General features: G+C 47.2%; 1 protein-coding gene across 7 annotated transcripts in view; it reads left to right on the top strand.

Moving 5' to 3' along the window:
- Nucleotides 1–26,357, top strand: part of AUTS2 (activator of transcription and developmental regulator AUTS2) — a 659,297-nt gene that overhangs the window by 587,277 nt on the left and 45,663 nt on the right. For all 7 annotated transcript variants that reach the window (XM_085240900.1, XM_085240904.1, XM_085240903.1 and 4 more), the window contains one exon: nt 7,195–7,243. In XM_085240900.1, coding sequence (XP_085097026.1) covers nt 7,195–7,243 — 49 coding nt within the window. The remainder of the gene's footprint in view (nt 1–7,194; nt 7,244–26,357) is intronic.

Genomic DNA, 26,357 nt, shown 5'->3' with positions numbered 1-26,357 from the left:
GAGGCAGGGCTGCCTTGTGCTTTCAGGGCAGGGAAGGTGCTTTTCTGTTTGGGCAACGGGTTCAGAAAACCATCCAACCTCCTCCAGCAAAGCCAGGCTGCATTCTGTCCTGGCAAGCAGCAGAGACCGCTCAGTATTTTATAGGGCCAGGCCCGTCAGGATGGGGAAGAGAGAGCAGCCCTATTGTTCCCTGAGCCCCACTTTTTATCTTTGTTTCCATTTGAAACCAAAATCATAAAACTGCCTGCAGAGCGGTTGCCTTGCTGTTCCTATAAATGAGAATTCCAGCTTTTATGCTAATTCAGTTTCAGGTTTCTTTGAACCTGCAGTTTATGGGCCTCTGCTTAAAACTGCAATCTGTTCTGCATAAAAGAAGGGATTACAAAGTGTTTTAGTTTTGCAAATGCTGCAGAAAAATAAAAATAAAATAAAAAAAAAAAAAGTTGCGCTGTCATTAATATGCTCTGACAAAAGTTTTCTGCTTTGTCAAATAAAAAGCCATACTTCTGCTGCCAGCAGAACACTGTTATATGGCCCCATCGCTCTGTTTGCTCCTGGCTGGTGCAGGTGCTGCCTGTGGCCCTCCTCCCTTAGCACAAAGCCCCTGTGTATGAGGGCACTGCTCCGTGCACAGCCAGGCCAGCTTCCCGTGGGGCTGCAAGCGCACCCAGCTGCCCCACTTTGCTTCTTGCTGACAGCTGTTGCTGCCTTTTATGGCATAATTTTGTTTGTGGTAGCGGCTGTTTGGGTCACTCGCAAGCACCGGTCCTTTTCTTGAACCTCTTTAAAGCATTAGACTCTAAGTACTTTCTGCTCGGGACGCGACGCTGTTGCGCGCTGTTCAAAGCCATAAAACGCTGCTGATAGCTCCATAAATTCTTTTCTTGTGGAAAAGAACCTGCATCTCCTGGCCAGTAATGTACCAAATTATGTGTGTTTTCAAAGCTTTATAAGGCACTACAATCACGCTCTGAGCTCAGACACCATCGTGCTTTCTGGAAAGATTAGCAGCTTATTGGAAACATGAATGTTTCCAGTCCTGCACAGAGCACCAAAGCATTGGAACATCCAGATTTCGCAGTGCCAGGAAAAAAGCTGCAGAACCTTCCAGGTGAGGCGAGCTTTGCCATAAATAATTTAATCCAATATAATCTGCTGTAATTTCAATATTCATTCGCTCGCAGCGCCAACGCTGGGTAATTCTTCTTTGGAACTGGGGCACGGCTTGGAGCCGAGCCCCTGCTGCCCTGCCTGGCTGCTGGAGGTCATTTCCATAAAACGGTTGGATCTGAAAACCTCTTCCAGAGAGTGAAAAATCTCGAGTTCCCTTTTGATCCAAGTTCAATGCACTCCACTTGGCCGTTGTTGTGGCAGAAACGAATGTCGACGCTGACAGAGACCACAGACAGATGAAAAAAAATGTTCTGGCAAAGTCCCACGTAGATAAGAGACGGAAGATTTCACAAACCTATCCGGGCATATCCCAAACACGGGAAGTACTGCTGTCAGGAGAGAGGGAAGCTTCATCCAGCGGCCATTGAAAACATTAGGAGGTGATGTTGCTGTTTTTTCTCCCTTTGATTTAATTTGGCTTTGGGTGAATTCCTAAACCTCTCATTCTGAATTCCAGAACGCATTTCGTGCATGCATAATGCTCTAGCAGAAAAACAGAGGTCCTCCACTTATCTCTAAGACACGAATAATGAACATAATGAGGCCCGCAGCCCTGCCAAGAGACCTTAACAGCCTTAGGGAGAGGAGGAGGTAAATGCATTTCAGTTCTGTGTGCGCTGAAATTTCAGGTGTGGCATGTGGTTAATGTTTGAAAAATCCAGTACAGACAAGCCTGGAGTTTAATCCAGGCTGAATTTGATAAATTAAAGTCTTGCAAGGAGTCTCAGCTGTAATTAGCCCAGTTCTCACCATGCAGGGATGGAGAAAGTCTTGACCAAAGCGCTCAGAGGCGAGCTGCCACACCTCAGCGTTAGGAGTTTAATTCCCTGCCCTGTGCAGCCTTGGGATCCCTGCAGCCTCAGCCCCTCACACCACTGTACCACTCGTTTCCTTCTTGTTGGTGGAGACCAAAAGCTGCATGCAAGCCATAGTCCCCTTACTGAGCTCAAGAGACAGCTGCCAGCTGCACTGCCTGCTGGCCCTGTGCATTTGAAAGTGAGAGCTGTGGGGTCTATGGAGGAGAACTGGAATGGCCTTTCTGCAGGCACCATGCCCTCTGTGCCTCTGTTAGGCGCAGGAATGTGTGAGATGCAAGTCTGAGTCTGCGCGAGGCACCTTGCAGAAAGCAGCAGACACCCAGCTTTGGGAAGCGCTGCCGCTGCTGTAAGCAGGAGCTCAGCTTGGCCGAGGTGAGGGTGGTTTGTGGTAGTCTTACCCAGGCATTCCCACCCCTGGTGGAGGTGCGCTCAGAACACTGTGGGGCTGAGGGCATTTGTGGCTGCATTCATCTCCTCCCCCCGTTGCCATTCCCACCAAGCAGTTGCCCCATTTCAGGTCAGTGTGACTGCACCTCACGTGCAGACTTTTGGAAGGGCCACAAAGCAGTGCTGAAGAGATGTTCTAAATGGGATCATGCAGTGGAGCCCGCGGCCACTGCCGAGAGCTAATGGCACACAGTCCTGTAGTTTCCACATCAGCGTGGGGTAGGAAGGTAGCGTGAGTTGTCCACGCAGCCCAGGGCAGTTCGCTGCTCACCCTTTTCCTGCCCCAGCCCTGCTTCTGAAGCTGCAGCTCAGCTCCCAGCGCAGCCCAATGGAGCACATCTCCATCGGCACCCCTCGATTGCAGCGCCCTGCTGGAAGCTCACTGAGCTCGCCGGTCCCATCCCGGCTTGCCCGCGGGCGCTGCCCTCACAGCTTCCCAGTGCCCCACAACCGTCGCGCACCCAACGCTGTGCCGGGAGCGCGGCCGCCTCTCTTTTCCACATCATCGTAGCTTATGGGAGACACCATTTGGCTTCGGCTTCGCGCTACAGCAAATAACCGTTTATGTAACAACGTGGCTGTGCATTACTTTCCGCAGCGGCTATCAGTAATGGCGTGAGGTGCTTAAGGAAAACCTCCAGCGGTCCCGAAACGCACAGCGGGGCGGCAGCCAGTGCCGCTGAGTCCGGCGGTGCTCAACCTGAGCACCGCAACTTTCTCAGCGCCCGCGCTGAACTTCAGGACGGGTTTTTCTCCCCGAGGAGCTCCGAACCGGGAGCGCCGCTGCCCCCCCCGTACCGTGCAGCTTCGCCCGCGGGCAGCGCCGGGGGAGGTGGCCGCGTCCCCCGCAGCCGGAGCGGCCCCGGGCCGGGGGCGGAGCGGCCCCGCGGCGGTGCGGCGAGCCCTGACGGGGCGCGGGGCGGGGCGGGCGCGGAGGGCGGAGCCGGCGGGGGCCGGGTGGGCAGCGCCGTCGGAGCGCCGCGCAGTGCGGAGCGGAGCGGCGGCGGCGGGAGGCGGCCGGGCTTCGGCGGAGCGGGAGGCGCGGCCGGGCGGCGCGAAGCGGAGCGGAGCGGAGCCCCCCCCGGGATTACATTGCATTGCAGCGAGGTGCTTCGGCGGGGCCGGAGGAGCTGGGGCCGGGCCGCTGCTTCTCCCCGATGGAATTCACCTGAGCGCGGCAGGGACGGTGCCCCGGCGGGAGCTCGCTTTGTCTCGGGAGAGGACGGGCATGACTTTTTAAAACCAACCCACCGGCCTAACAAAGCCAACCCCCACCTCCTCCCCCCCCTGCCCCCCCCAAAAAAAGAAAAAAAAAAAACAAAAAAGCAAACAAAAAAGACCAAGCAGAAGACAAAAAAAATAAAATCCCATCCGGCCGCGGGAGGGGCCGCGCCAGCCCGGAGCCGGGCCCTGCGGGACGGAGTTGCGCCCGGAGCTGCGGGACCGCCGGAGCCGCACATGCGTTCCTTTGTCCTGGCGCCCCGCTAGCGCTGCCCGCGCGTTGCCGCTCGGCTCCGGGATCGGCTCAGCGGGGCTCCGCCGCCCCGAGGATGCCCGCCGGGCGGCCCGGCGCTGCCCGCCGGTCCTGAAGGATTAGTTGTGGTTTCGGCGCGGGACTCGGCAGAGCCGCTCTGGATCGGAGTTGCCTGGCGCACACGCGCGCCCCTCCCGCACCGCCATGAGTCCGGGGTCGGCGGCTCCGCTTCGCCCCGCGTCCGCAGGTAACGCCGCGCCGGGGTGGGGAAACGTTGCTTCCGCGAGGTCCTCCGGCAGGGAAACGCTCCTTGAGGGTCTCTTTCTTTCTTTTTTTTTTTTTTTTTTTCCTTCTGCTTAATTATGTATTTATTCTTGTCGGCAGCTTAGAGCTTGCCGATTTCTTTCGTGTAGCGCTCGTACCGAGGGGTGCCCGCACCGGGGAGCTCAGGCGGGCAGCGCGGGGCCGAGGGTTGGGCGGGGGACGAACGCAGCGCCCGGCTCCCAGCGCACGGAACGTCCCGCTTCGGCCCCGCCGCCTCTCGGCACACGGAGATACCGGCGGGCTGCACGGCCGCTTCGAGACGCGGAGGAGGTTTTAGATCTGCTTTGCGAGGGCGTTGTGTGTTCCTTCTGCGTTAGTGCCGAGTTTTGTTTTCTTTTTCCTTTCTGTTTCAATTCGCGTGGCTTTTTTTTTTCTTCTTTTTTTTGTCCCTTGGTGGTGTTGTGTGGTTCGAGTGCCTGGGCACAGAAATGGTTGCATCGGGAGGGATGCTGCGCTCGTCCGCTGGCGGAGATCGCGTCTGGTGCTGTAGCAGTTGTGCGTAACCCTGATCTCTCTTTCATATTTAAAATAAGACCTAAAAGTAGCGGAAAAAGGCAAAGTTCCAGCTCAGGGTTGGAGGTGCCGAGGCGGCTCGTGGTTGTTCGTACGGTGAGCCCGGCGGTGCGTTTGCTCCAAGTTGCTGCTCCGCTCGGTAACGTGTGGTCAGCAACGCAAAATGGGGTTCGCTCCTGGACGAGCTTTGTCTGCGGGAGATGATGCCCTTTCTGTGTGCGCGCTGGGCCGAGCATCGCCTCCCGATCTGCTCACAAGTGATGCGCACTCGGAGCGCTTTGTGCACCGCGGTTCGTCCGAGAAGTGCCGCTTCCACGTTCCACGGCGATGCTCTCAGCGCTGTATGCGATAGGAATGGCAGGATTTCTGCGGGAGAATCGGAGCTGAAAAGCAGGCGCTGGGTTTGTTGTTGGAGATGGAGAAAAGTTCTTCAAAAATACAGAAATGGTGACTTTTCCCCTCTTTTTAGTGTTTGGAAAAATGAAGTAAATGAGAAACTTAGGGCTTCTTTATGCTGGTTAATTTAGAAATAGTAGAATAAAGTAATACTTGAAACTATAAGAGGGTTTGGTTGTGGGGTTTGGTTTTTTTTTTTTTTTCAGTTTGTTCTTCTTTTCCTTCTTTCTTCCACGATGGATTTTGTGAAAACAAAGAGTGGTTTGGAGAGTTTCTGACTTCAGAGAGAAGCTGCATTTAAAAAGGCAACAGCAGATGAAATTCATTGGGAAGGGTCATTATTCCCCATCAGAGAGCAGGCTGATGGGCACGGTCCTGAAAGCTCTGAGCATGGCTTGGTTTGTTGGACTGATACTGGACTGCCCTTTGAAGCACACGGCTTTCTCGGGCTCTTCAATTTGTGTTTTATTCACATATTTTTCATTAATTTAAGGAAACTCATCGCTGGATAATAAATCCATCAGTGGGTAATAAATCCAGTGTTTACAAGGTATTGAATAGGGAAGAGACGCGCCAGCCCAGCTTTGAAATAAGCCAGCACTCATCTGAAATCTGTCTGGAAGTCTGAAAGAAGAGTGCAGCAATTTTTTTTATTTTTTTATTTTATTTTTTTGCAGTTAATTGTGGAAATCTTCGACGTTGTTAACTTGAGGACAGGCAGATCATTGCAGTGACCTGTTACCCTGTGAGCTCTATTTGCTCATTTATCGCTCGGTGGTTCCACACCCAAGTTGTTGGGCACTGGAGATGCCTCCTATGTGTTGCCTGTCTGGATGGTTCTTCCGTGATTCTCAATTCAGAAATCTATTCCCTTCAACCAGAAATTAAAGCTTGCTTTTTAAACAATGGATTTTAGTTATTTGAGCCAACAGTTTCTATCAGAAGACCACAATCTTCCTCGAGTGTTACGCTTTCCCCTGTTGGCATGGTTTTGTTGCTGGGTACCTTCATTTCTGTGTGTTTTCAGAAAGCAGACTGTCTGACAGCAGGGCTGTGTCCGACATTAAGTTTAGAATTGAGCAGCTCTGTGTTCAGTGAACGTGGGTAGACGTGTAGGTGTGAGAGGTGTACATGTGTTTGCAGCTGTGTGTGTGCCTTATATCTCAACACAGATGCACAGACGTAAGGATTTTGGCTTCTGCACTCGGGGTGTCCGAAATCAACATTTGCAGCGTTCCCTTTCCTGTTAAGTTTTTGAAAAGGGGAGTTCAGCGTTTTGGTGTGAAACTTAAAAATGCATCATTTCAACAATAGGGCGAAGGACGAGGTGGCATGCTTGCAGAACAGCTGTGGACGAGGTACTCAAGCAGTACTGGGAGGAAAAGCCTTCTCCAGATAAAGGTGGCAGATGAGAGATAGAAAGGACCGTTGGTTTGAGCATGGCGCGGTGTCAGGAATCAATGTGAGGGAGAGAAACCCTGCGTGGAGATGCACACTGTGCTCAATCTGAGGGTGGCTTTCTTTTCCAGACCTTACCTAAGAGCAGTGGGTGAGATTACCAGGCTGAGGTATCGGCGCTGCTGTAGAAGTACCAGCAATCGAATGGTTGGTGCGATTGGAGTCTCCAAAAATACTTAATAAATTTAATTCAGAAACCAGCAATTCTGCCAGTCTCCAAAGCTGGGATGTATTTCACAAAAATTCTTACCAAAATCAATATCAGAATGTAGTGGATAATTGCAGTACAAAAATGCAGTTTGTGTGCAGCTGATGCATGGGGGTAAAAATACATATATTATATATTTTTTGTATTAAATTGAATCTTTCCAAAGGAAATCTCTGCACTGCAGGGCGGCGAAGCACAGCCAAATAGCACCACCTCATGGACGTTCCCTTCGGAGCCCATCAGCTCCTGGCTTTTTTGTCACCTGATTTGTTTCTCTGAAATATGTACACATCTCCGCGCGTGTATCACTGTAGCGCCGTGCCTTTGAAATGCATCACTTGAAGGAAACGTAACTTTTTTTTTTTCTTTTATTGGTCTTTCAGGCATCTGATGCCAGCTCTGAAAAACTGTTCAACGCTGTTACAAATAAAGGTAAGACTGCAATTCGCATCACCAATGTATTTTTTTTTCCCCCCCGATGCGTTTCTTCTCGTGGCAATTTCAATGGGGATGAAATGTGACTTGTCTGGCAGAGATGTTGCAATCAGCTTGTTAGTGCTTTTTATGTTCCTCTCGGTTTCAGACGTGTTCTGTATGCTTGATAATTGCTTTGCTTAAGCAATATAAAATAAAGGCTTTAAATAATGCAGTGCCTGCCAGGTCAGAATTAATTTAAATAACAATATTAGGGAATAGTTTATTTTACAAATGGCTTTAATTTAAGCTCATTTAAATAACTGTAAGAGTTTTCAAAATGTTTTAACTTGATTGTTACTCATCAGCTCCATGATAGACATGGAATTATGAATAGCCAATTTGCACTGCTGACAGTAATAACCAGCCAGCGTTTAGTATTCACAGGATAATAGTCATAAACCATGGCTTGCTGTGCTGTGTGCTTTCTGTAGAGTTAATAAATGATATAGAGGGCCACATTTAAATATTCAGTATCCCATTAATTTCCTCCAAACAGCAATCTAAAGAGAGAGTGGCTAATGATATAACAGTACATTAAGGGAAAACTCGCCTTAAATCAGTGCCAGTGAGCTTCTGTGCAGAGCTTGTCCTGAAGCAGCGTTATTAGAAAGGCTGTGGGGATGTATTTATTTATTTATCCCTTTATTTATTGCAATGTTTGGGTTTTTGGGGTATTTTTTTTTTTTTTTGCAAGGAGGGCTGAGGGAGCAGCTTCCAGACATGAGTTGTGCCTATGTGTGTAATTCAGAGCCTTCAAAATGCGTCAGCTCTTTCTGTTTTTCACTCACTGTCCTACTTCTCAATGGCAGTGTGTAATAATTACCCATTAAATGGAGCTGCAGGCCCGTAGTGCTTTAACCTAGTGTGCTTTTTGGAACGTTTCAGTCAATCTTGGTTAGAAAACGCGGATTTGATGAATTTGGCATTCAGGTCTGTTTTGTTGGCCGGGTGTGGGTTGGCTTTGTATTGGGTTTGTCATTCCAGTGGGCCGTCCTGGTGTTATTCTGTGTGTTTTAATCCAACAACGCCGTTTAATTGGGGATGAGCCCGTGGTGCTGTTAGGTGTGAGGTTCCTGTGCTGATACGCCGGCGCTTTGGAGGTCTGCTGCTGTTGTTGAATCCGATCTAATGGCATTACGGATCCACGTTCCTTGCTTTTTGTCTTCTCCCATCCTTTGGGAGCCCTGTGTTGGATGGATGACCTCGGTGGCCTAACCGGACGATCCCGCTTGGCGAGCTGATAGATCCGTTTGCTTTAATTGAATGTATGGCTTGCCCTCGGCCCCTCCACAGCCAAACAAATAAATAAGGTTGCACGTTTGGGTGACCCACACTGCTTGGGGCCACATGGGAATTTGGGGCCAGGCGAGGAGGGGCCCTTTGCTCTTCCTGCCCTCCCCAGTTCGGACCCAGCACGTTTCCCACAGCCCGGGTAGTGTTTACTTACCCAGGTTGATTCGTGGCTTCTATTTGGTTGTGAGTACCCATGCTTGACAGGGAGCCTTTTCTTCCGAGGTACTTTTCTTTGGTGATTTAGTTCCCTTGAAAGGATTAGGATTTCTTTGTGTAGCCTAAAATCAACATAGGCTTTTCTAAGCTTTGCTTGAGAAACCGTACACAAATAAGCTTTTTAGTTGATGGTAGATTATTCCTTTGCCCCTTATTTCCATCAAAATGGCGGCTTTCTTTTCTCCTCCTGAGTTTCCCCTTAAAGCCATATGCTAATTCCTGTTGGTAACATAAATGACAAGGGGAGAATCAATGCAAATCCAGGTGCGGCCAAACCAGGCTGACTGGTATTCTCTTTTTATTTTCTTTTTCTTTTTTTTTTTTCTTTCTTTTCCACTGGGAGAAAGAGATTAAGGGAAAAGAGGACGGAAAAAGCATCGGGAACAGTTTTGTTAAAGGGATTAGCATTCAGACTGCTAAATATCAGGAAAAGAGCCCCCCAAAAGACCCCCGGTTGGGGATAATGTCACTAATTGCTTGCAGCCAGGTGCAGGGGCTCTCCGTTTGTTGTGGGGCTGCTGCCTTCCCCCAGATCTGCCCTGGGGACGGCTGAGGGCTGCCCGGGCGCTGTCATTTTGATATATTCCAAGTTCAAGTTCTCTCCCTGCAATTCAGCCTGTTTGCTTCGAAGCCAGTTCTTCCCCTCTGCTGTCCGCGGCTGTTTTTGCCAGAAGCAATAAAAGTCGCTCGTCAGAAAGGGTCAGGTTTGCATTGGGTAAATCATGATGAAACCTTCAAAGCTCCTGGCTGGGAGGCCCAGACTGACAAGTGTGCCATCCCTCCTGTCCGGAGCCGGCCTGCCTGGCATCCCTCAGCTCCCTGTATTTCACACATTTTTTATCTTGCCACTTCTATTTTTTTTTTTTTTTTTTTTTTTGCAGAATTCTTTACAGTAGAATTTACAGAATCGATGTATTCACAAAGTGGGTAAAAATCCTGAAGCGTTTTAGGTTTCTGCCATTCAGTTGTAGACTTGGGGCTAGCGATGAGGTGGAGCTCAAGGTGTGTGGGATTGTTATGGGTGTGTAATGGGAACTAATCCCCTCCAGAAACAGAAACAGTAATAATTAAAAAATCCAGGACAAAGTTAATATTCCCTCCCTAGACCTTCTTTGATGAAGGGCGGGAAACCCATCAAAGAGAAGTCTCCTGACATCCACTTCGGAGCTAGCTGCCCTTAGAGCTCAGTGGGAAAATGAGACTTCTGAGTTTCGGGATGCTCCGTGGGCATTGAGGCCCCTCAGGGCTGGGGTTTGTGTGGCAGCAGAGCGGTGCTGTGTTTGGGAGGGCTTTAGGGTTCCCACCAGATCTTTGCTGCCAGTGCTCCCTGAGGTTCCCAGCCCTGCTCTGGGTCTGAAGCAGAGCTGGGGGCTAGAGAGGGATGTGGCTTTGTCCCCAGGGCAGCAACTGCTGTGGCTGCTGCTGAAATGAGCAGTCCCTGCTTGTGAGCCTGAGCAGGAGCTTGTTATGTTGCAGAGCTTGAAATTATCTAGGAAAATGATTCCCACTGAAATCTGGTGGCTGTGCTGGGAGGTAAGCACCCTATAATCTCTCCGTGGAGGAGGAGTGGAAGAGGAGCACATCGCTCGTCTGCAGCAGCCCTCCATCCCCCGCACTGTGCAGTCGGTGCCTTCCAGCTTCAGAAGTGCTACTTGGAGTCTTTGGAAGAACCTAACTTCTGCTCACTGTCTGAGAGTGTCAACCTTAACACTGTTAATCCTGGCCAAAATACAGGCTTTTGTTCGTGAATTTTTGTAGCGTGACTTTCCGGCATAATTAAATTCCATTATCTTTTAATAATTTAAACAGACACATCTGAAGATGTAGAGCAGGCAGCTCCTACTACTGCTGCACATTTAATTTATGTTAAGTCCCTCCTACGTACCCTTGGAAAACAGCTTTTCCTGGAGGGAGAAATGAGTCCCAAAGTGATGAAGTTTCATTTGTGCTGTATATTGAAGTTTGCCTTTGATCAGGAACACAATTGGGCTGTTACAGCTTTTTATGTTCAAATTGTTTACAGGATGTTCATGTAAACTTTATGAATCCTTCTGCTTCGCGGCACCACCAGCTGTCAGGGAAATATTTATATTCTCAGCTGGAGGTAGATCAAGGCGTCTGGGTTACTAAGTCCTCACTGGTGGCTGCAATACCAGCCGGATCAAGGCCTGGCTTTTAGGTGGTTCTACAGCAATATCCTCCCCTGGAAAAACAGACGGATTGTTTTTTTTCCCCTCGTCTTTTTTTGGTGAATCATTTCTTGAGGATCTTTTAGAACATCTGTTTCTGTAAACAAGCAGGGAGCTGAGGCTGGCATGTGCTTCTCCTTGTTGGTTGAGTCCGCAGGAGATTCTCAGCTGTGGAGGAGTGCTCGCCCTCAGCCAGCCGGTCCCACAGCAGCCTGTTGGGAATCCAGCTGGGTCTGCTGCTGCACAGACAGCACAGGGCTGCAGTAACGTCCCCGCTGTGCCTGTGCACTGACTGCTGCTTCCTTCCTCCTTTCCAGGAACCTTCCTAGCATCCTGACTCACTTGGTGTGCATCCTCAGCTTCTGACTTCTTGGGGGCTGCTGCGTCTTCTCACTGAACCGCTTAATCCCAGCCTGTGTTTAGGGCTCTGGACCGATGCCAGCGCAGTGGAAGCCCACGCATTGGTCGGCAGACCTCGGGGACTGTTGTGTCTTTGGCACAGTCCCATAGGCTTCTCTTTTTGTGGCTGTTGCGATGGCTGCCCTCCCAAAATGATGCCCTGATGTGGTGTGTCCTTGCATTCCAGTGGAGGCTGTGCTGGTGGCTTTGGATCGCTCAGTTACCCCGTTTTTTGGGTTTCAGATGGCTTCTCGGTATTTTCCATGCGAAAGTTCAGTGTCTCATTAGCAAGCTCTGTGCAGAGCCTCCTGTTTGGAGGACCTGAGGTTTCTTGTACCTGCGAGTTAGATTAGAAGAAATGTTGCATCGCTTCACTGTAGCTTGCAAGTCAGGCAGACAAAAGTCGATGCCTGTCTTGAGACAGTCCTTTGTTCTAGCGCACAAAAGAGCAAGGCAGTTATTTCTGTTCCACGAAGGCTTTATCTGAACGAGGAATTTGTTGCATAAGTCTGCTTACGGCTGCATCTCCTGTGCACAAACGGCTCCTGCCCATCGGTGCACTTTCTGTGCCCTCTCTACCTGCTGCAGGGGTTTTGGCTGCGATATGGCAGTCAGGTGGGGTTGCCTATGCTGTGGGATGTAACGGCAGTTCTGCAAGAAAAGGTCCCTGTAACGTGATGAATGCAGTGTGCCCACAAGGACTGTGAAAGAGGGAGAGAACCTCTTTCACAACCTTTCTGATTCTTAAAGCCTAGAGCTTGCAATATTACAATACAGGAATCTTCCAAGGCTTCTAAATTTATCATTGAGAACTAAACTGAACCATAAAATAACCAGACTGTGGGCTTGGGTGTCTCTTAACCAAAATAACTGAAAGAGGCAGTTGACAAGCAGTGTTCTGGGAAACTTCAACCACTTGAACTTGTATCAAGTACACTTCGGTCTCAGGTGGTGAATGTATTCCTTTAAGTTCTTTTCAAGCTGTTGGTTTTAGCAAAGTCAAATGATTCCAGTGTCAGCAAAATGACAATATTTACTAACGCATAATTGTGTCTATTCCGGAGAAAGTATTTGTTTTACAGATTAAACTGTATTTGATTTTCTTGGAAAAGGCTTATCGGCTTTGGGCTGCAAAATAACCAGTGGTAATCAATTCAATATAGGGTGGAAAACTTCTTAAGAATAAGAGTAGCTTGCTGACGAGGCTCCTGCTTGACATACCTCCAGATGAGTGGGGTCCAGGCTGGAGCCTGGTGTGAGGTTTTGTCCGTGGGGCATCCTGCAGACCTCCCATATCTGGCCTGCTGCTAGTCTCTCCCTTGTAATAAAATGTTGTTTTCTCTCAAAATGTATGTTTATTTAACTAAGTCTCTTTTTGCTTCACAATCTGGATTCCATTCAGTCAGTTACCACTCCAATTAACTAACAATTATTTAACATTAACAGTAATTACAGACGCCAGTTAAGCGCCTACAGATGTCAACTGTTAGCTTTGTACCTAATCACTCAATGAAATGGAGAAAGTTCAACAAACATCAATTAGCCAAGCAATTAGGATGAGGTAGGAAAGAGCATGTTATCGTGTGTGAGCTGATTCAATTTATTTTATTTTGTCGGTAAAACACACACACACAGACAAGCAGCAGTAAGTCGCTGAGATTAGATAAAGCTGTATTGTTTTGCTGTTTATACAAGGCTTTTCCCCTCTTCTTTCCTGTACGAAACTTCAACGTGCTTTGCCAGGCATCTGTTATCTTATCGAATGCATTGTGTTTCAGCTGGAAAAGCGCAGCAGCGTGGCTTTCTGCAGAGGCAGAGACATCAGGTTCAGATGCAGCTGCCCCAGCAGTGCTGTCCTGCAGCCCGGCTGCTGCCAGCTTCCCTGCCCCTGCCACCCAGCCTGCTGACACAGCGCCTGCATGGGCTCCGATAACACCTAGCAGCATTAATTGGTTCCTCCACCTCTCTTATCTATGAGTTGGATGTTGATATGCGCTTGTCTCAGTTACCAGAGCAAAGGTAGGAAGCAGCCGTAAATGAGTGCTGCTTTCAGAAAAGATGGTTCATCTCTGTCTGCCATCTCGAGTGTGTTGCAAGCCTCTCGAGGTCTTCTGGGGACGTGTGCGGGAAGTGCTTGGTGTGCAGTGCACATGGGGGTGAAGGGCTGTGCTGCTGAAGCTCTGCCTGTCTGTGGGCTCTGATGTGTCCTCACTAGCACCATGTCACACCCTGTCTTCAGAATGTCTCCCATCCAAATGCAGCTAATTTAAAAAAAAAAAAAAGTTCTCCGAAGCATCTCACATCCTACAGCTATGCATCACTCCTGCCACTCGATGCCAGTAGGAGTTTTTACGGGGACAGACATATGAATTGTGCTTTTTTTTTTTTCCTCCTTGTTTTTTTTTTTTTTTTTTCACGTTGAAGCCTTCATAGCTGCTTCAAAAATGAGAGCAAACAGACCTTTCCCTTCCCATTTTCAACGGTCCCCCAAACAAGAGCGCCTTCATCGCAGCGCCGACATGCTTTAAATGTTTCTCCACGTAAAATGATCCCACAAAGTATGATATTATTTTATCGTGCAGACTGCCCACAGGAGTCAATGGAGCTCTTTGAATTAGTCATTGTTTTTCGGAGTGTGGGAACAGGCGTGGAAAACCACAGGCAGATCTCTGCCTTGCTTTCCCAAGTCTCAGCTGTTTTTTTCTGTTTTCTCTTCAGAGAAGAGAAAGACACACGCAGTCTGAACATGTGAAGAAACCCCTCAACGTGTGACTTAAGTGCAATAGTATTTGTCTGAGTAGGCAGAAAGACCAAAATAAAGCTTCTAAGTGGGAACTGCCGTGCTTGTTCCAGCAGCAGTGGATACCTTGCAAAGGATGGCACTTTAAATTGGGGACTTTTAGCTTTCTAATGGTTCAGCAAGTGCTGCTCCAAGAGAAGAGGAAGGACTACCACCTTTCTCAAGATACAGAGAGGGCTCGAAGAGGGCATCTGTAGTTTCATGGAGCAGAATAAACAGAGCCTGATTTGTCCTCAGTTAGAAGTTCAGCACCGTGCTTGGTTGCTTGACTGACTTTAAACCCTTGTTACCACTGAGCTTTTACATAAGCGCTGTGCTGGATGAGGGCCGCAGAAGTAAATCTCATGACACCCTGAGACATTAAGCCACCCAGGAATCACTCATTTCTTTTTTTTTTTTTTTCCCCCCTGTGCTTATATTTATGTGCCCAGGCATCCTCACATCCCATTTCCTATCCCCATCAGGTCCTGCTCTTGTCTCCTCAGCTCACTGCTGCACTGGTGTTTGTTGAGTTCCAGCAGGTGGTTTCATTTGCTCACCAGAAACCAACTGCAGCAAGCAGAGAGTGATGGTTTCACGTTGGGCTGTGTGAGTGAGGGGCCCAGTGCTGCTGGGCAGGTGTGATGGAAGGGGCAGCGCCGTGCTGGAGAGAGGTGACAGCTTCAGCCATGGATCCTTTGGTGCTGATGGAATTATTTAGAGTAACGTAAATGATTTCCAGGCTGGATTTGACTAGTGCCAGCCTGTATGAGTGCCAGGAGCATGCTGAGCGATGCTTCGAGCAGTGAGTGTGCTTCTGAGAGGGGGTTACACAGCATCCAGCAAGCTGTTTAAAAAAGCCAGCGTAAATGTATACTTTAGAAGTTGCAAACAGAAGAGCAGATAAACTTGATTTAAGTGCCTTTTAGACCAGTTAATGGCCTTGACTTACAGATGCCAGGAGAGTAAAAACAAGCTGTGTTTTTTTTTTCCTGCTGTACTTAACCAAAATTGTTTTCCTAGAATATCTTTCCTAGGCCATGTGCCTTCTGCCTCAATCCTGCTCACAGCCCAAGGAGCTCCCCAAGCCCACAGTCATCCAGAGCTACCCAAGAGCCATTGCAGTGTGAGCTTTCCTCTCCAGCCTTCTGTGGGACCTTGTGGCTGGGTCACCACTGTGCTCCCTTTATGGCTTTGTGTAAAACCTTTGTGATGTGGGCCTGCAGGGCTGGGGCTGTCTGGACGGTGCTCTATCTGTGCCATTGCTGCTGCTTGTGGATGGGAGAGAGGGCTGAGGTACAGCACTGCTGAGCTCCCACAGCCATTTGATATCATTTCCAAGTATTTCAAATCAGTGGGCACTTCTGAAAATTGGAGCCAAAGTAATTTGAGCAGCTTGTAATAGGAAGCAGCTGCTGCAGAGCAAGTTGTGTCCTAAGAAAAACGACTTTATGGAAATAGGTCTGCTGAGTAATAAAGCCACAAATTAATACTTAGTTCATTTACTAGGTTGTTAGTCCCATAAGCACTTAAACTGCATTTGTTAAAAGAAACAGCATTATAAAAATCAAACACAGATGAGCAAAACCCTCACTCTGACTTCTGTTCGCTGGTTTTTGTCATGGCTGTTCTTACATCACAGCCTCCGCAGGTTTCGGCAGGTGCGGCTGCTGCATGGGTACAGCAGGATTCGGTTCTCCCAGGCAGAGAAATGGCACCATTTTGTTCTGTATTGTGGTAGCAGCTTTTTTTTTTTTCCTCTGGCTTGTGTTTCTGAGATAAGCAATTACCAGAGTGTGACTTTGGCAGTTCCTTAATGATGGGCACAACCCGCTGTCTCTGGGGGGAGGGGTGAGGAGCTCTGCCAGTGGTCCAATGTTGTGAGTCTCAGCCTCAGCTCCACAGCTTCCAAACTTTACCAAACAGCTCTGCTTGGCACGTGGGGTTAGTGCAGGGGGAGCGGTGCTTTTAAGAGAATGGATCTCCCAAGGTGAACCTTGGGTGCTTGGTTGTGGAGAGCAGTGAGACACCTCGAGCTTTGCAAGATGGAAAGCGTGACGAGGATACCAAATTTCTGATACCTTTGAGAACAATCTGATAAATTCTTTTCCATTAGCTTTGACCTCATCTGGACGAGATACCACACAACTGCACATGCTCTTGATACTCTTCCAGAAGCCTGAACCAGTCTGCTTGAGTGCACTGGGGAAATGGGATGAACTCCTGGATTCTCACCTCTTTGTCCAGAGAGACGGAGGAATGATCCCGGTCTTCACTTTGTCTTTAATTCATTACCAGCTCTGCAGTGAGGTGTTTCTAACTTCCAGTCTAGTGAGTGTTGATTTTCAGGTTGCTATATGAATACCCAGTCTTCATTTTCTTTAGGACCTGGGGTTGCTGTGTGGACAGAAAGCGGTGAGCTGTTAGCACTTCAGGCAGAGCAGTGTGGAAGCGTGGGGCTGACCAGGTTCTCCTGCACTCAGCTGAGAGCACACTAGAGGAGCAATACTAGCCATCACATAACACCAGGTATATCTCTTTCACCACACCAAAAGGAATCCTGAGGTTCCATCAGACATACCTAAAGCAGGCCACTCTAGATAACGTGTTTTGAAGACTGTTTTGACTAACTGGCTCGTTGTAATGCAGTTTGTATTTGGGCAGTCGCATCTGGTGCAGCACGGGTTAACAACCCCTAGAGCAAACAAGCAGTGTGGGCGTTGTTGCAGATGTCTTACAGCTTTTCTCCATGCTGTAGTTACATTTCCTACCTAAAAATGGGCTGTTGAACCCCTGTTGTGTTTCCCTATGGTTTCTTCTTCCATATCTGCTCTCCATACCTGTATGCCATCTCTCAAATCTTAAATTAGAAGTCTTTAGTCCATCTTTGGTCCCGTTTGCACAACCCCTACCTTATGGAAACCAGGTCCATGACTGGGACTTGCGGGAATCGCTGTAATACAATTAACATATGATAATAATCATCTGGCAAGCTGTTACACTTCTCTGCAAAGGGCTGGGTAATAAGCGGGACAAGTCCGTACAGCTTTTGAATTAATAAAAAATTAAGTTTGTTGGGAAAGCAGCATGTAGTAAATTAGCACCTTGCTTAAATAGTTAGCTGACAACTTCAAGGGAGGGTGGCATGTTAATAGTTAAGCTGCTTTGCTTTGTCTTCACATGCCCTGTCCGGCATCTCATCGCATTCAAGCAACCTAATTGCCATCCAGCCTTTCAACAGCACATCATCTTAGCACCTCGCTGCCAAGACAGTTACTCACCTAAAGGCCTCATTATGTTTTGCCAGTGCATCGTGGGCCAAAAATAACTCGACAATCTCTGCTCAGTACCCAGGTCTGCAAGTGACAAACAAATAATTGGGTGAAGCGAACCCTCGGCACGGTGCAGCTGACACAGAGCCCTGTGTGCTGAGCCCCTAACGATAGCACTGCTCTGAGCAGCTCGTGTCACTGCACATCTCCGGGCAGTGACAGCTCTGGACGTGGCACTACAGCTGCGTTGGATGCTCTGCAAACTGTGCCAAGGTGCTGTCATTGTCCTGCAGGTAAATGGCTGATGGCTGAGAACAAAGGTCTAATGAGAGAATTAAAGAGAGTAAAGTCACGCACACTGCTGTCAGCTGAGAGGGCTTATGGGTGGGCCAGGAAGCAATCCATCTTCCCCTTTTCATCTGATCTTATAATTAATTAAATGTTGATTGCTGCGAGTGGCTGTGCGTACTTAAAAATTAGATTAGCCAGTAAATTGTCTCTAATGATGGTTTTTATTGCTCTGGTAGTATACAAAAACCCAATGGATGCACTCCTTTCTTCAGAACCCATTAATGCAGCCCGAGAGCATGGAGATGGGTGGCACTGAGGTCCCAGGAGCACAGCTATGGCTGGGACAGGGGTGCAGCCACGTACATCAGTGCAGGTGCACACACACACAGGTGGTTCCCACAGCTCAGCACAGGATTAGGACTTTCCTGCTGAGATCCCCATGCTGGCTCTGTAGGCGTAGTCAATGCCAGCAGATAGATGTCAAGGCAGAGGAGGAAGGAAAATTGCAGCAGTGCTGGAAGTTGTTCAGAAAGATGCTAACACAGCGAGTGAGCGTTGTTACCACAAAGAATCTACAGCGTTTTCCTGCAAGATTTGATGGTTCTTTTGCTGCTGTTACAAGTAGGAGTGGCACAAAACCTTTCAGACGGATAGCTAAGCGAACTTCAAAGCTTAAAAGAGCAGTCTAATTTGTAGGGAAAAGTTTGCTTTCATAATTAATGTGTCTTCGTTGTTTGCTCTGTTGTGTAGATGTGGATAAATAATTTGCAAATGAAAACAACTAGGAGGCAAAGAATGTGATTCCATCTTTGAGCTGGTTCCTCAGAGGAATGATAAGCAGATTCTGGCCGTTTTCTTTGGAAGCAGAGATGTTGCTTGCTTTCCTCTGGCTTAACATGGAAACTGATCGCTGCTTAAGACTGATGGTTTATTGCCATGCCTACATGTTCTCTCTAAACCTTGTCCTTTGGAGATAGGGTGAATATATTCTGTTGGGCTACGTTTTTAAGACATAAAAAGCACGCAGATAACTTGCTGTGACAGGCAGAAGGCAAATGATTTCTCTCCATCTCTGGCAGCTCCAACTTTTTTAAGAAAGAAAGAAGTTGCTTGTACTTGACTTACCTTTCCCCCGGAGGAGCAGATGCGAGGTGCAGCCATCACATGCTTTTTGCCATGCTCCATATGGGCCCTGCTCTCATCGCAGCAGCGGCTTCAGCAGAGGCTGCATGGTGTGCAGAGGCCCTCGGGTTGTTCAGCAGCGAGCACCACAGGGTAGTAACTCATGTCACGTTGTGAAGAAACTTGGGAATTAGAACCAGAGTAAGAGAAGAGCTCAGGAAGTGTGATTTATCATGCACGTGAGGTTTGGGACAGGGAAGCCCACAGGGGTGTTGGTGTAGGAGCCACCCTGCAGCTTTCTGGTACTAAAGATATTGGTAAGAACGGCAGAGGATGGAGGACAAGCAAGAGACTTGGAAACATTGAAAGAGCAATGCAGATAAACAGTCACCATTGGATTACAGGGGAATTCTTTGGTGCTGGACCAGGTGTCCCTCAGAGCTTCAGGGGTTTGTGCCCCATGAATGACAAGGGAGCACAGATCTGTGCAGTTCCTCAGCATGAGCCCTCCTGAGAGTGCTGTGCTTTCCTTCAGTGGCTTTTCTGATTCAGTGTGGACGTGTTCTTGCCAGATTTAGAACCCTGAGAGCCATGTGTTCATGGGCTGGTCCAGGCTACCTCTCTGCAATTTAGAGCTCTGAAATTACATTTTTAATTCATGCTGTACAAAGCAAACTGCTGCTCTCATCCCTTTGAGCAAACATGAGGATGTCAGATGCCCTGGGTCTGACACAGGTGGAAGAGCTGGCACATGGGGACCAGAGTTTGCTTTTGGCTTCTCTTGTGTAGCTTGGAGTAACGTGGTTGAAATGGTCTTATGTGGATTTGGGGAGGTGGGGCCTGGCCGAGCCCCACGGTAACATCTCAGGTCCCATTTTCTCACATGCAGGAGCTGTAGATGCAGGCAGCTCTTGGACAGCAGCAGTTAGCTTGCAGGACAGAAGGTTTTACAGTTAGGTGCTATTAACATTGTTTTACTTAAAAGGCAAACCACAATTACAGAGCAATGTTGTTGTTTTTTTCTTCCCTAAACATTAGCAGGAATGTAGTTTCAAATGCATGTATCTATGTATGTGTGTTTTTAATAATGCTCTGTCATTTAACATGGTACCTCGCCAAAAATGAAATCATTAATGAACTCCACGGGGCACTTACGCAGATCCAAGGCTGCTCATTATATCTATTTTTAAGCACATTGCTGTGTTGATGGTGCGGGGCATTTGTTGAAACCTGTAGGACAGAACTTGTAATTTTGTTTGCTAACACTTGCAAAAGATTACAAATGTGATCGGAGGCCCTTTGAAGTCGAGGGGAGCGATGGGATCATTAGCACAGGAATGAGCACGTGTTGTCCTACCTGGAGCACTCCTGTGTTGGCATGCTGAGTATTCCTCAGGAAAGATGCTTTCAGAGGAACTGGTGTCAGCATTTTGTTAGGGAGCACCTTTGCTTCATGCACAGCTGTGCTACAGATGTACAAACTTCTCCAGCTCAAGCAATTGGAACGAAGGGTCTTTGGGACCAAAAGCAAGCACAGTTTGTTGGTGCACCGAGGTGCAGCGGGATGCAGACGTGCACAGGTAATGCTGTACGCCTCTGCAGAAGCCAGGGAGGTGTTGGGTTTGCTGCTGGCATTTGGGGCTCAGCAAGTATTTCATGAGTTTTGCCGAGACATGCTTCTGATTGTAAAGTGGTTCTGGAGCTGACAGATTTCGCTCGAGGCAAATTCTTTTCATTAAAAAAGGATTTAACTAATTAGGCCCGACTGCCGACTGACAGGTTAATTGATAAGGGAAGTGGGCCCAGTAACCCGGAGGTGAGATTATATGGCGACTTCAAATCCTTATAACTCTGATAAAAGTTGGTCTTCCAGTGGAATGTCAGGAATCGTGCTGGCTTTTGACAGGGTGCAGTGCCTGAAGAGCTGCAGTTTTCCAAAATTCATTTTTTCATAGTAGAGGTCAGATCCGAAATGTGCTGTGGGATGGGGTTCATTAAAGCCAAAAGGGGAAGCTCTGCACATGCAGTTGGGTTGGGGCTGCCAGGCACCTTGTGTGGCACTTTCTCATTTCTTTAATTACCTAACGCTCAACTTAACACGCCTTACTTTTAATTGTTGGATTAAGTAATCACTTAGCCCTATAAATATTAGTTCTGGAACAACTTCTTAGTTAATGATTTGCATTTTGAAATGGGAATGAGCAGGGGAATATGCTTACTGGTGGCAGTGTGGAGAGCATGGCAGGCAAAAGGCACACATGGGTGTTCAGCATGTTGTGTTCCGTGCAGGTGATCACTTGTACCTGGGCTTAAACCTCATTTGTTTTCCTGTGAGCACTCAGGAGGGCTGAGGCCATGTGAAGGGACTGGGAATGGGGCTGTAACCTCTGCTGCTGTAAAAATGGGAATATAGGTTAAACCTGCTTTTTGGCAGTGTTTCTAAGGAAAATCAGTAGTGTGTATATATGAATATATATTTCCTGGTAAGCTGAGAGCAGCATGCCACTTGTTAGATACAAAGGAAGGAACTTCAGCTGGTAGAAATGGAGTGATTTACTCTTGCTAAGAATAACTGTAAGTAGAAGTTTTGGGGGATGAGCCTTAAGGATTTATAATAAGGGTTATTTCCATTGGTGTGCTAATACCTTGCTGAGAGATTTCTGTTCCAGGCCTTTCCTCTTGGACAGGATTAGCTGCATGGGTTGAATGTATTAGTATAATCAACTCTTCTGTGGTGTCAAAACATAGTAAGTCAATGCTATCATAAAGTCTAAACCCATCTTGTTTTCCTTTTTCTTCCTCCTGTGCTCCATCTAAAATAAATAACTGAAAATAGCTGAATGAATATAATCCATTTCTCCAAAGGAAGAAAAATAATTGCCTTCAGACTTCTAACTTCCCTGCCAAATTGCATCCTGATGTGAATTGCAATGGACAAATTATAATCCTTTGAGACAAGGGAGGAAATGATGGAGTCTGTAAGTGACCCTTCCCTGGTAGGCACAGTCAAAATGAAACTAAACTTGGCAAGTGATTTGCACTCACATCAGGGAAGAGCTGGTCCCCAGGTCATCCTTGAAAGGCATTGACTTACGAGTGAGAAGAAAATAGCTTGCAATGCATGCTGATGGCCTGAGCTTGAACAGAAGGCAGTTTCAAGTGCTATCAGCATTATGCAGACCGCAAGCTCTATATTGCACCACTTAAAGAAACAGAAAAAAAATCAAAACAAAACAGTGGCAAGTAAAAGCATGGAGGAGGAGGGAAATCTAACCAGGGAACCTCGTGTTTGCTGGACTGCTCTAGGAAAGGCACTTCTTTGTTTAACAAATGATGGCACCTGCAGAGATGGCCACATCAGCAAGAACTGAGCATCTGCCTTCAAGAAGTTGTGTGTTTGCATCTGTGCTCCTGCGCAGGGACAGCCTTTGGTGCAGCACTGCTTGGGCAGCCATGCCCTGAGCTGCTGGAGGCCACTGGTGGTTGCTGAAGAGATGCAGTTATTTAAGGTGCAGTTATTTAGGGTGCTGTTATTTAAGGTACAGCAGCTTTTGGGCTCTCTCTCAGTTTACTCTGTAATCCAGTACTTAAATGTAAAAGAATTTCAGGACGTGCTTTTGTCATGTTACATAGAATTGAAATGAAAGATTATTTTCCTTGTTCTAAGACACAGACATCCTTGCTTCATGAAGCTGGATGGATATGGATTTGCACATCCTTTTGCATGCATGCATTATGACTTCCAGCCCTTCCAAAAGCAAAATTAAGTCTGTTTTTTGTTGTTTGTTTTTTTTTGTGTTCGTTTGTTTTGTGGAACACCATCCAAGTGACTTCCTAACCCCTCAGACCGAAGTCAAACAATGTTGACAGCTGTTTTACAGCCATTGTTGTAACTCAGAAGCTTGCTGGTGGTTTAGTGGTTTGCTTCATTCTGGTACTGCATTTGCACATCAAGGTACATTAATGTGTGTCCTCAAAACATACATCCAAAACATTTGCTTTCAATAGGCTTTAAGTCTAGCTTGGTTAGATGGCATAGGTCGGTTGGCAGGTCTCCCACTAGTTGAAACTGGAAAATCAGAAGCCAAGTTAAGAGCTTTTTACCCAACCCAGATTATCTCAAAAAGGATCTTGAACTTCATATTGTGGTTGTTGATGGGAAAGGTGCTACCCTTGCAGGTGGGCGAGGATAGAAGAATTCAGACTGGAAAAATAAAGAAGAGAGCAATTTCCTCCAGACTGCCTTATAGATAACAGGAGCCAGTACTGAGAGGAGGAGATAAAAGGTTGTGTTCCTCTACAGAATGGATGCAGTGATTTTGCAAAACATAACGCCCGCAGTATCTGTAGCAGTTGGTAGAATAGCTGTGATTGTTTTTTTAACCTCAGGAAGATTAAATGTCATTTAGTCAACTTGGTCTAGAAGATAGTAGCGCGACTGCAAGCATTTTCTTAGGGAAATATGAGCTGTAGAAGTTTATTAATAGGATGTAGAACAGTTATTTGTTTGTCTGCTTTCCCCCCTCAGGAATTTTTTCCTTTATGTTTTCTAAATAATACAAGACAGCCTTGGCAGCACAATCCCCACAGTGGTTAATGTCAGATTGTTATCAGATTTGGCAGTGATTGTTTTCTAATAATATGTATGTTTTTCCCTTGCTGCCCATGTAAGAGTGACAGTTTGCTGAAACTCAATGCAAGATTTAAGAAAGCGGTAAATCACTGAAAGCACATGACCTACTTACTGTAGATCTTTTTTACTATCTGCCTTTTGGTTATTGAAGAAAAGGATTTGCAAGAAAGCAGATGAGAGATGGAGTCTGAATTTCTCCTGCTTTTTATTTTACTATAGCAAAGACTAGATCCTGTTTATATTTGGGCTTCAAAATAATGTTCCTCGCTCCCAACAGAAGAGCTGATGAAACACACAATGCACGTGTCAGCGTTTGCCTTGTTTTAAAAGCTTATCACTTGTTGGTTTAAGAAGCTCCATGTAGTTTAAGTGATTGTGTCCTCTTTGAGACACCCTTGGGAAAGGTGGGCAGGTGGTGGGTACTGCGGGGGCACAGGGACAGCTGGGGACACTTTTCCTTCCCAGCCACAGGCTGGGGCTGCTGCCTGGAGTCCCCTAAGCCATCAGTAAGGGCACTGCTGGGACCTGAGCAGAGCAAAGCGAGGTTTCTGGCTGGTCTAGCTGGCAGAAACTATTCTGTTGCATCTTCACTATGTGGCAATGAAAATACAGCAGCTGCCAGAAAGCTAAACTGAACCATCCACTTTTCCTTGCAGCAGCCTGTTTCCTAAACAAAGCTCTCTGATTACTGAATATTATCCTTCTCCCTGAGGAGCCCAGCTATTCCCCAGCTGCTGTTTCCCTCTAGAAGGGAACATGAAAGATGAACTGATGCTGATCCCGAGGTGAACAGCCTGTGGTGTGTCACTGCTGAGACAGGGAAGCGTTAGAGCTACTCTCAGCTGTTGTGGTAACCAAACAAAACCCAAGCAGTAGCTGATTGCCAGGTCAGAGCCAGCCTCTTTCAGAAAGGGATTAAGCAGCCGAATGCACTTGTGTAGGCTGAAAGTGATACGGCGTTAAGTATAACTCTTTTAGAGTATTTCTTCCTGTGGATTGGTTTGCAAAAGCACTCACCCTGGATCAGCGAGCATCCCTTAATGCCACGTTTCAACCAGCAGTGAGAGTATTACATGAATGCAGGATACTGGGAGTTACTTTTTGCCTTCATCTAAAGACCACTGGGAAGGTCTGCTTGCCTTGTCCATGTGATGTCCTTGGCTGGAAGAGGAAATGTTGTCAAAGTCTTTAGAGTGGTTTTAGGTCTTATTAATGAGATCATTAGGAAGCGCGTCCTCTGCTTTAATTTAGTTGGCTATATTGGAATTTAAAATCTAGAAGGCATTATATGCTTCAAAAAGGAAAAAAAGAGAGGTTTAGCAGGAGGAGATGTCCTTGGGGATGACCCTGTGTGTTGTGTAGCAAAGAGGAGGTTGTGTACGATAGGAGCCCTGAATGCCAGGCTGAGCAGTGTCTGACAGCAGGCTGCTGTGGGGAAGGGCTGGCCACAGCTTACCAAAGAATCCCTTGAAAAATTGAATTTCAGGAAAATAGCAAAGATAAAGTGTATGTTCCTTTCTCTGATTTTCTCTGCTGTGTTTTCTATTTATCAATTAGTGTATCAAGTAATGCCAAATTCTTAAACTTACTGAGGTGAAATGCTCTTTTCTGGATCGGTTTAGCTAGAAGGAACAGCTCTGTTGTCTTCTCTAATAACCAAAACTCTGGAACAGATAAGCAGGATTATTTCTGGGGGTAGAAATACTTAAAGCTTTGCCCACATTTTCCTTCAAACTCTTTTTTCCATGAGAACTGCTGGGATCATACCCTTCTGTTGATTCCACAAAGCTCCCACCACACTGTGGGAATGGAGTAAACTCTCAAAGACTCTGTAATAAGCAAACTTGATATGTAATAGTTTTAGTGTCAAATCTGAGAAGCGTCCCTAACCTGTTATGTTTAAGTATTATATTTGGCCTTGAAGTGCTTGCTTTTACCTTTGTGTAGCTGCCTGGGGCGGGCTGTAGGCTCCATGCAGTGGGTTTCTGTTGTCAAATCTCAGTGTCCCTACAACAGTAGTGCTGGAACTGCTCGTTTGGGAAGAGAAGAGCTCTTCCAGCAAATGGTTGTGTGCTGGCACAGTCCCAGTCCACATCAGCTTTCTGAGGCTTTCCCAGTGTGAGCTGACAGTTCTGACAGAGTAAAAATAGCACTGGAAGTGATACCTACTTCAGGCTGTACCTTCACCTTCAGCAAATGTGTCTGATCCAGCTGAATCTGCCCTGTGTCAGTGAGATTACTGAGCAGGCAGCATCTTTAGAAGATATATCTAAGAACACTTAATGAGCACGGTTTTCTTCACAAAAAGAAAAAAAGGACAGCAGCCTCGTGATACTGGAGAACTCTCTGCTGCACTGCTCAACCGCTCGTGCCTCCCAGCAGCAACGCTGAGCACCGGAGACCCAAGGAAATGGTAGGTGAGGTTGCTGGTGGCTTTTAGGATTGTAATACGCACTTTAAGCAGTCCTAAGGCTTGAGCATGCCTTGCTGCTGGATGTATAAGAGCAGCAGAGGTGTTCCCATTTTTCCAGCTGTGAAAAAAAGCACTGCAGATTCAAAGAAAGGTGGGAGAATTGGAATGACCATATGAGATTTAAAGGAGAGAGTGACATACAGTTAATTCCATGTTTGAGGAGTCTGCTGGTGAAACTCCTGTTTATATTGCCTAAATGGAACAGCTCTCATTAACATATCAACTGAGATGCAATCACTCCATGGAAAAAATACATATTGAAATGAAAACGTTACCTGGGGTACTAATTTGTTACCTGTATTGGGAAACATAATTATTGGGAAATATTAGGCGTTTTCAGTGAAATTTGTCTTGCTTAAAGCATGCTGCTGCTTGCCCAAGTGGCAGTGTCTTGATAATAAC

The sequence above is a fragment of the Meleagris gallopavo genome, chromosome 21 (genome assembly GCF_905368555.1).
Source record: "Meleagris gallopavo chromosome 21, MGAL_WU_HG_1.1, whole genome shotgun sequence".
In the NCBI taxonomy this organism is placed as follows: Eukaryota; Metazoa; Chordata; class Aves; order Galliformes; family Phasianidae; genus Meleagris; species Meleagris gallopavo.
This window is presented reverse-complemented; position numbering and strand designations above follow the sequence as displayed.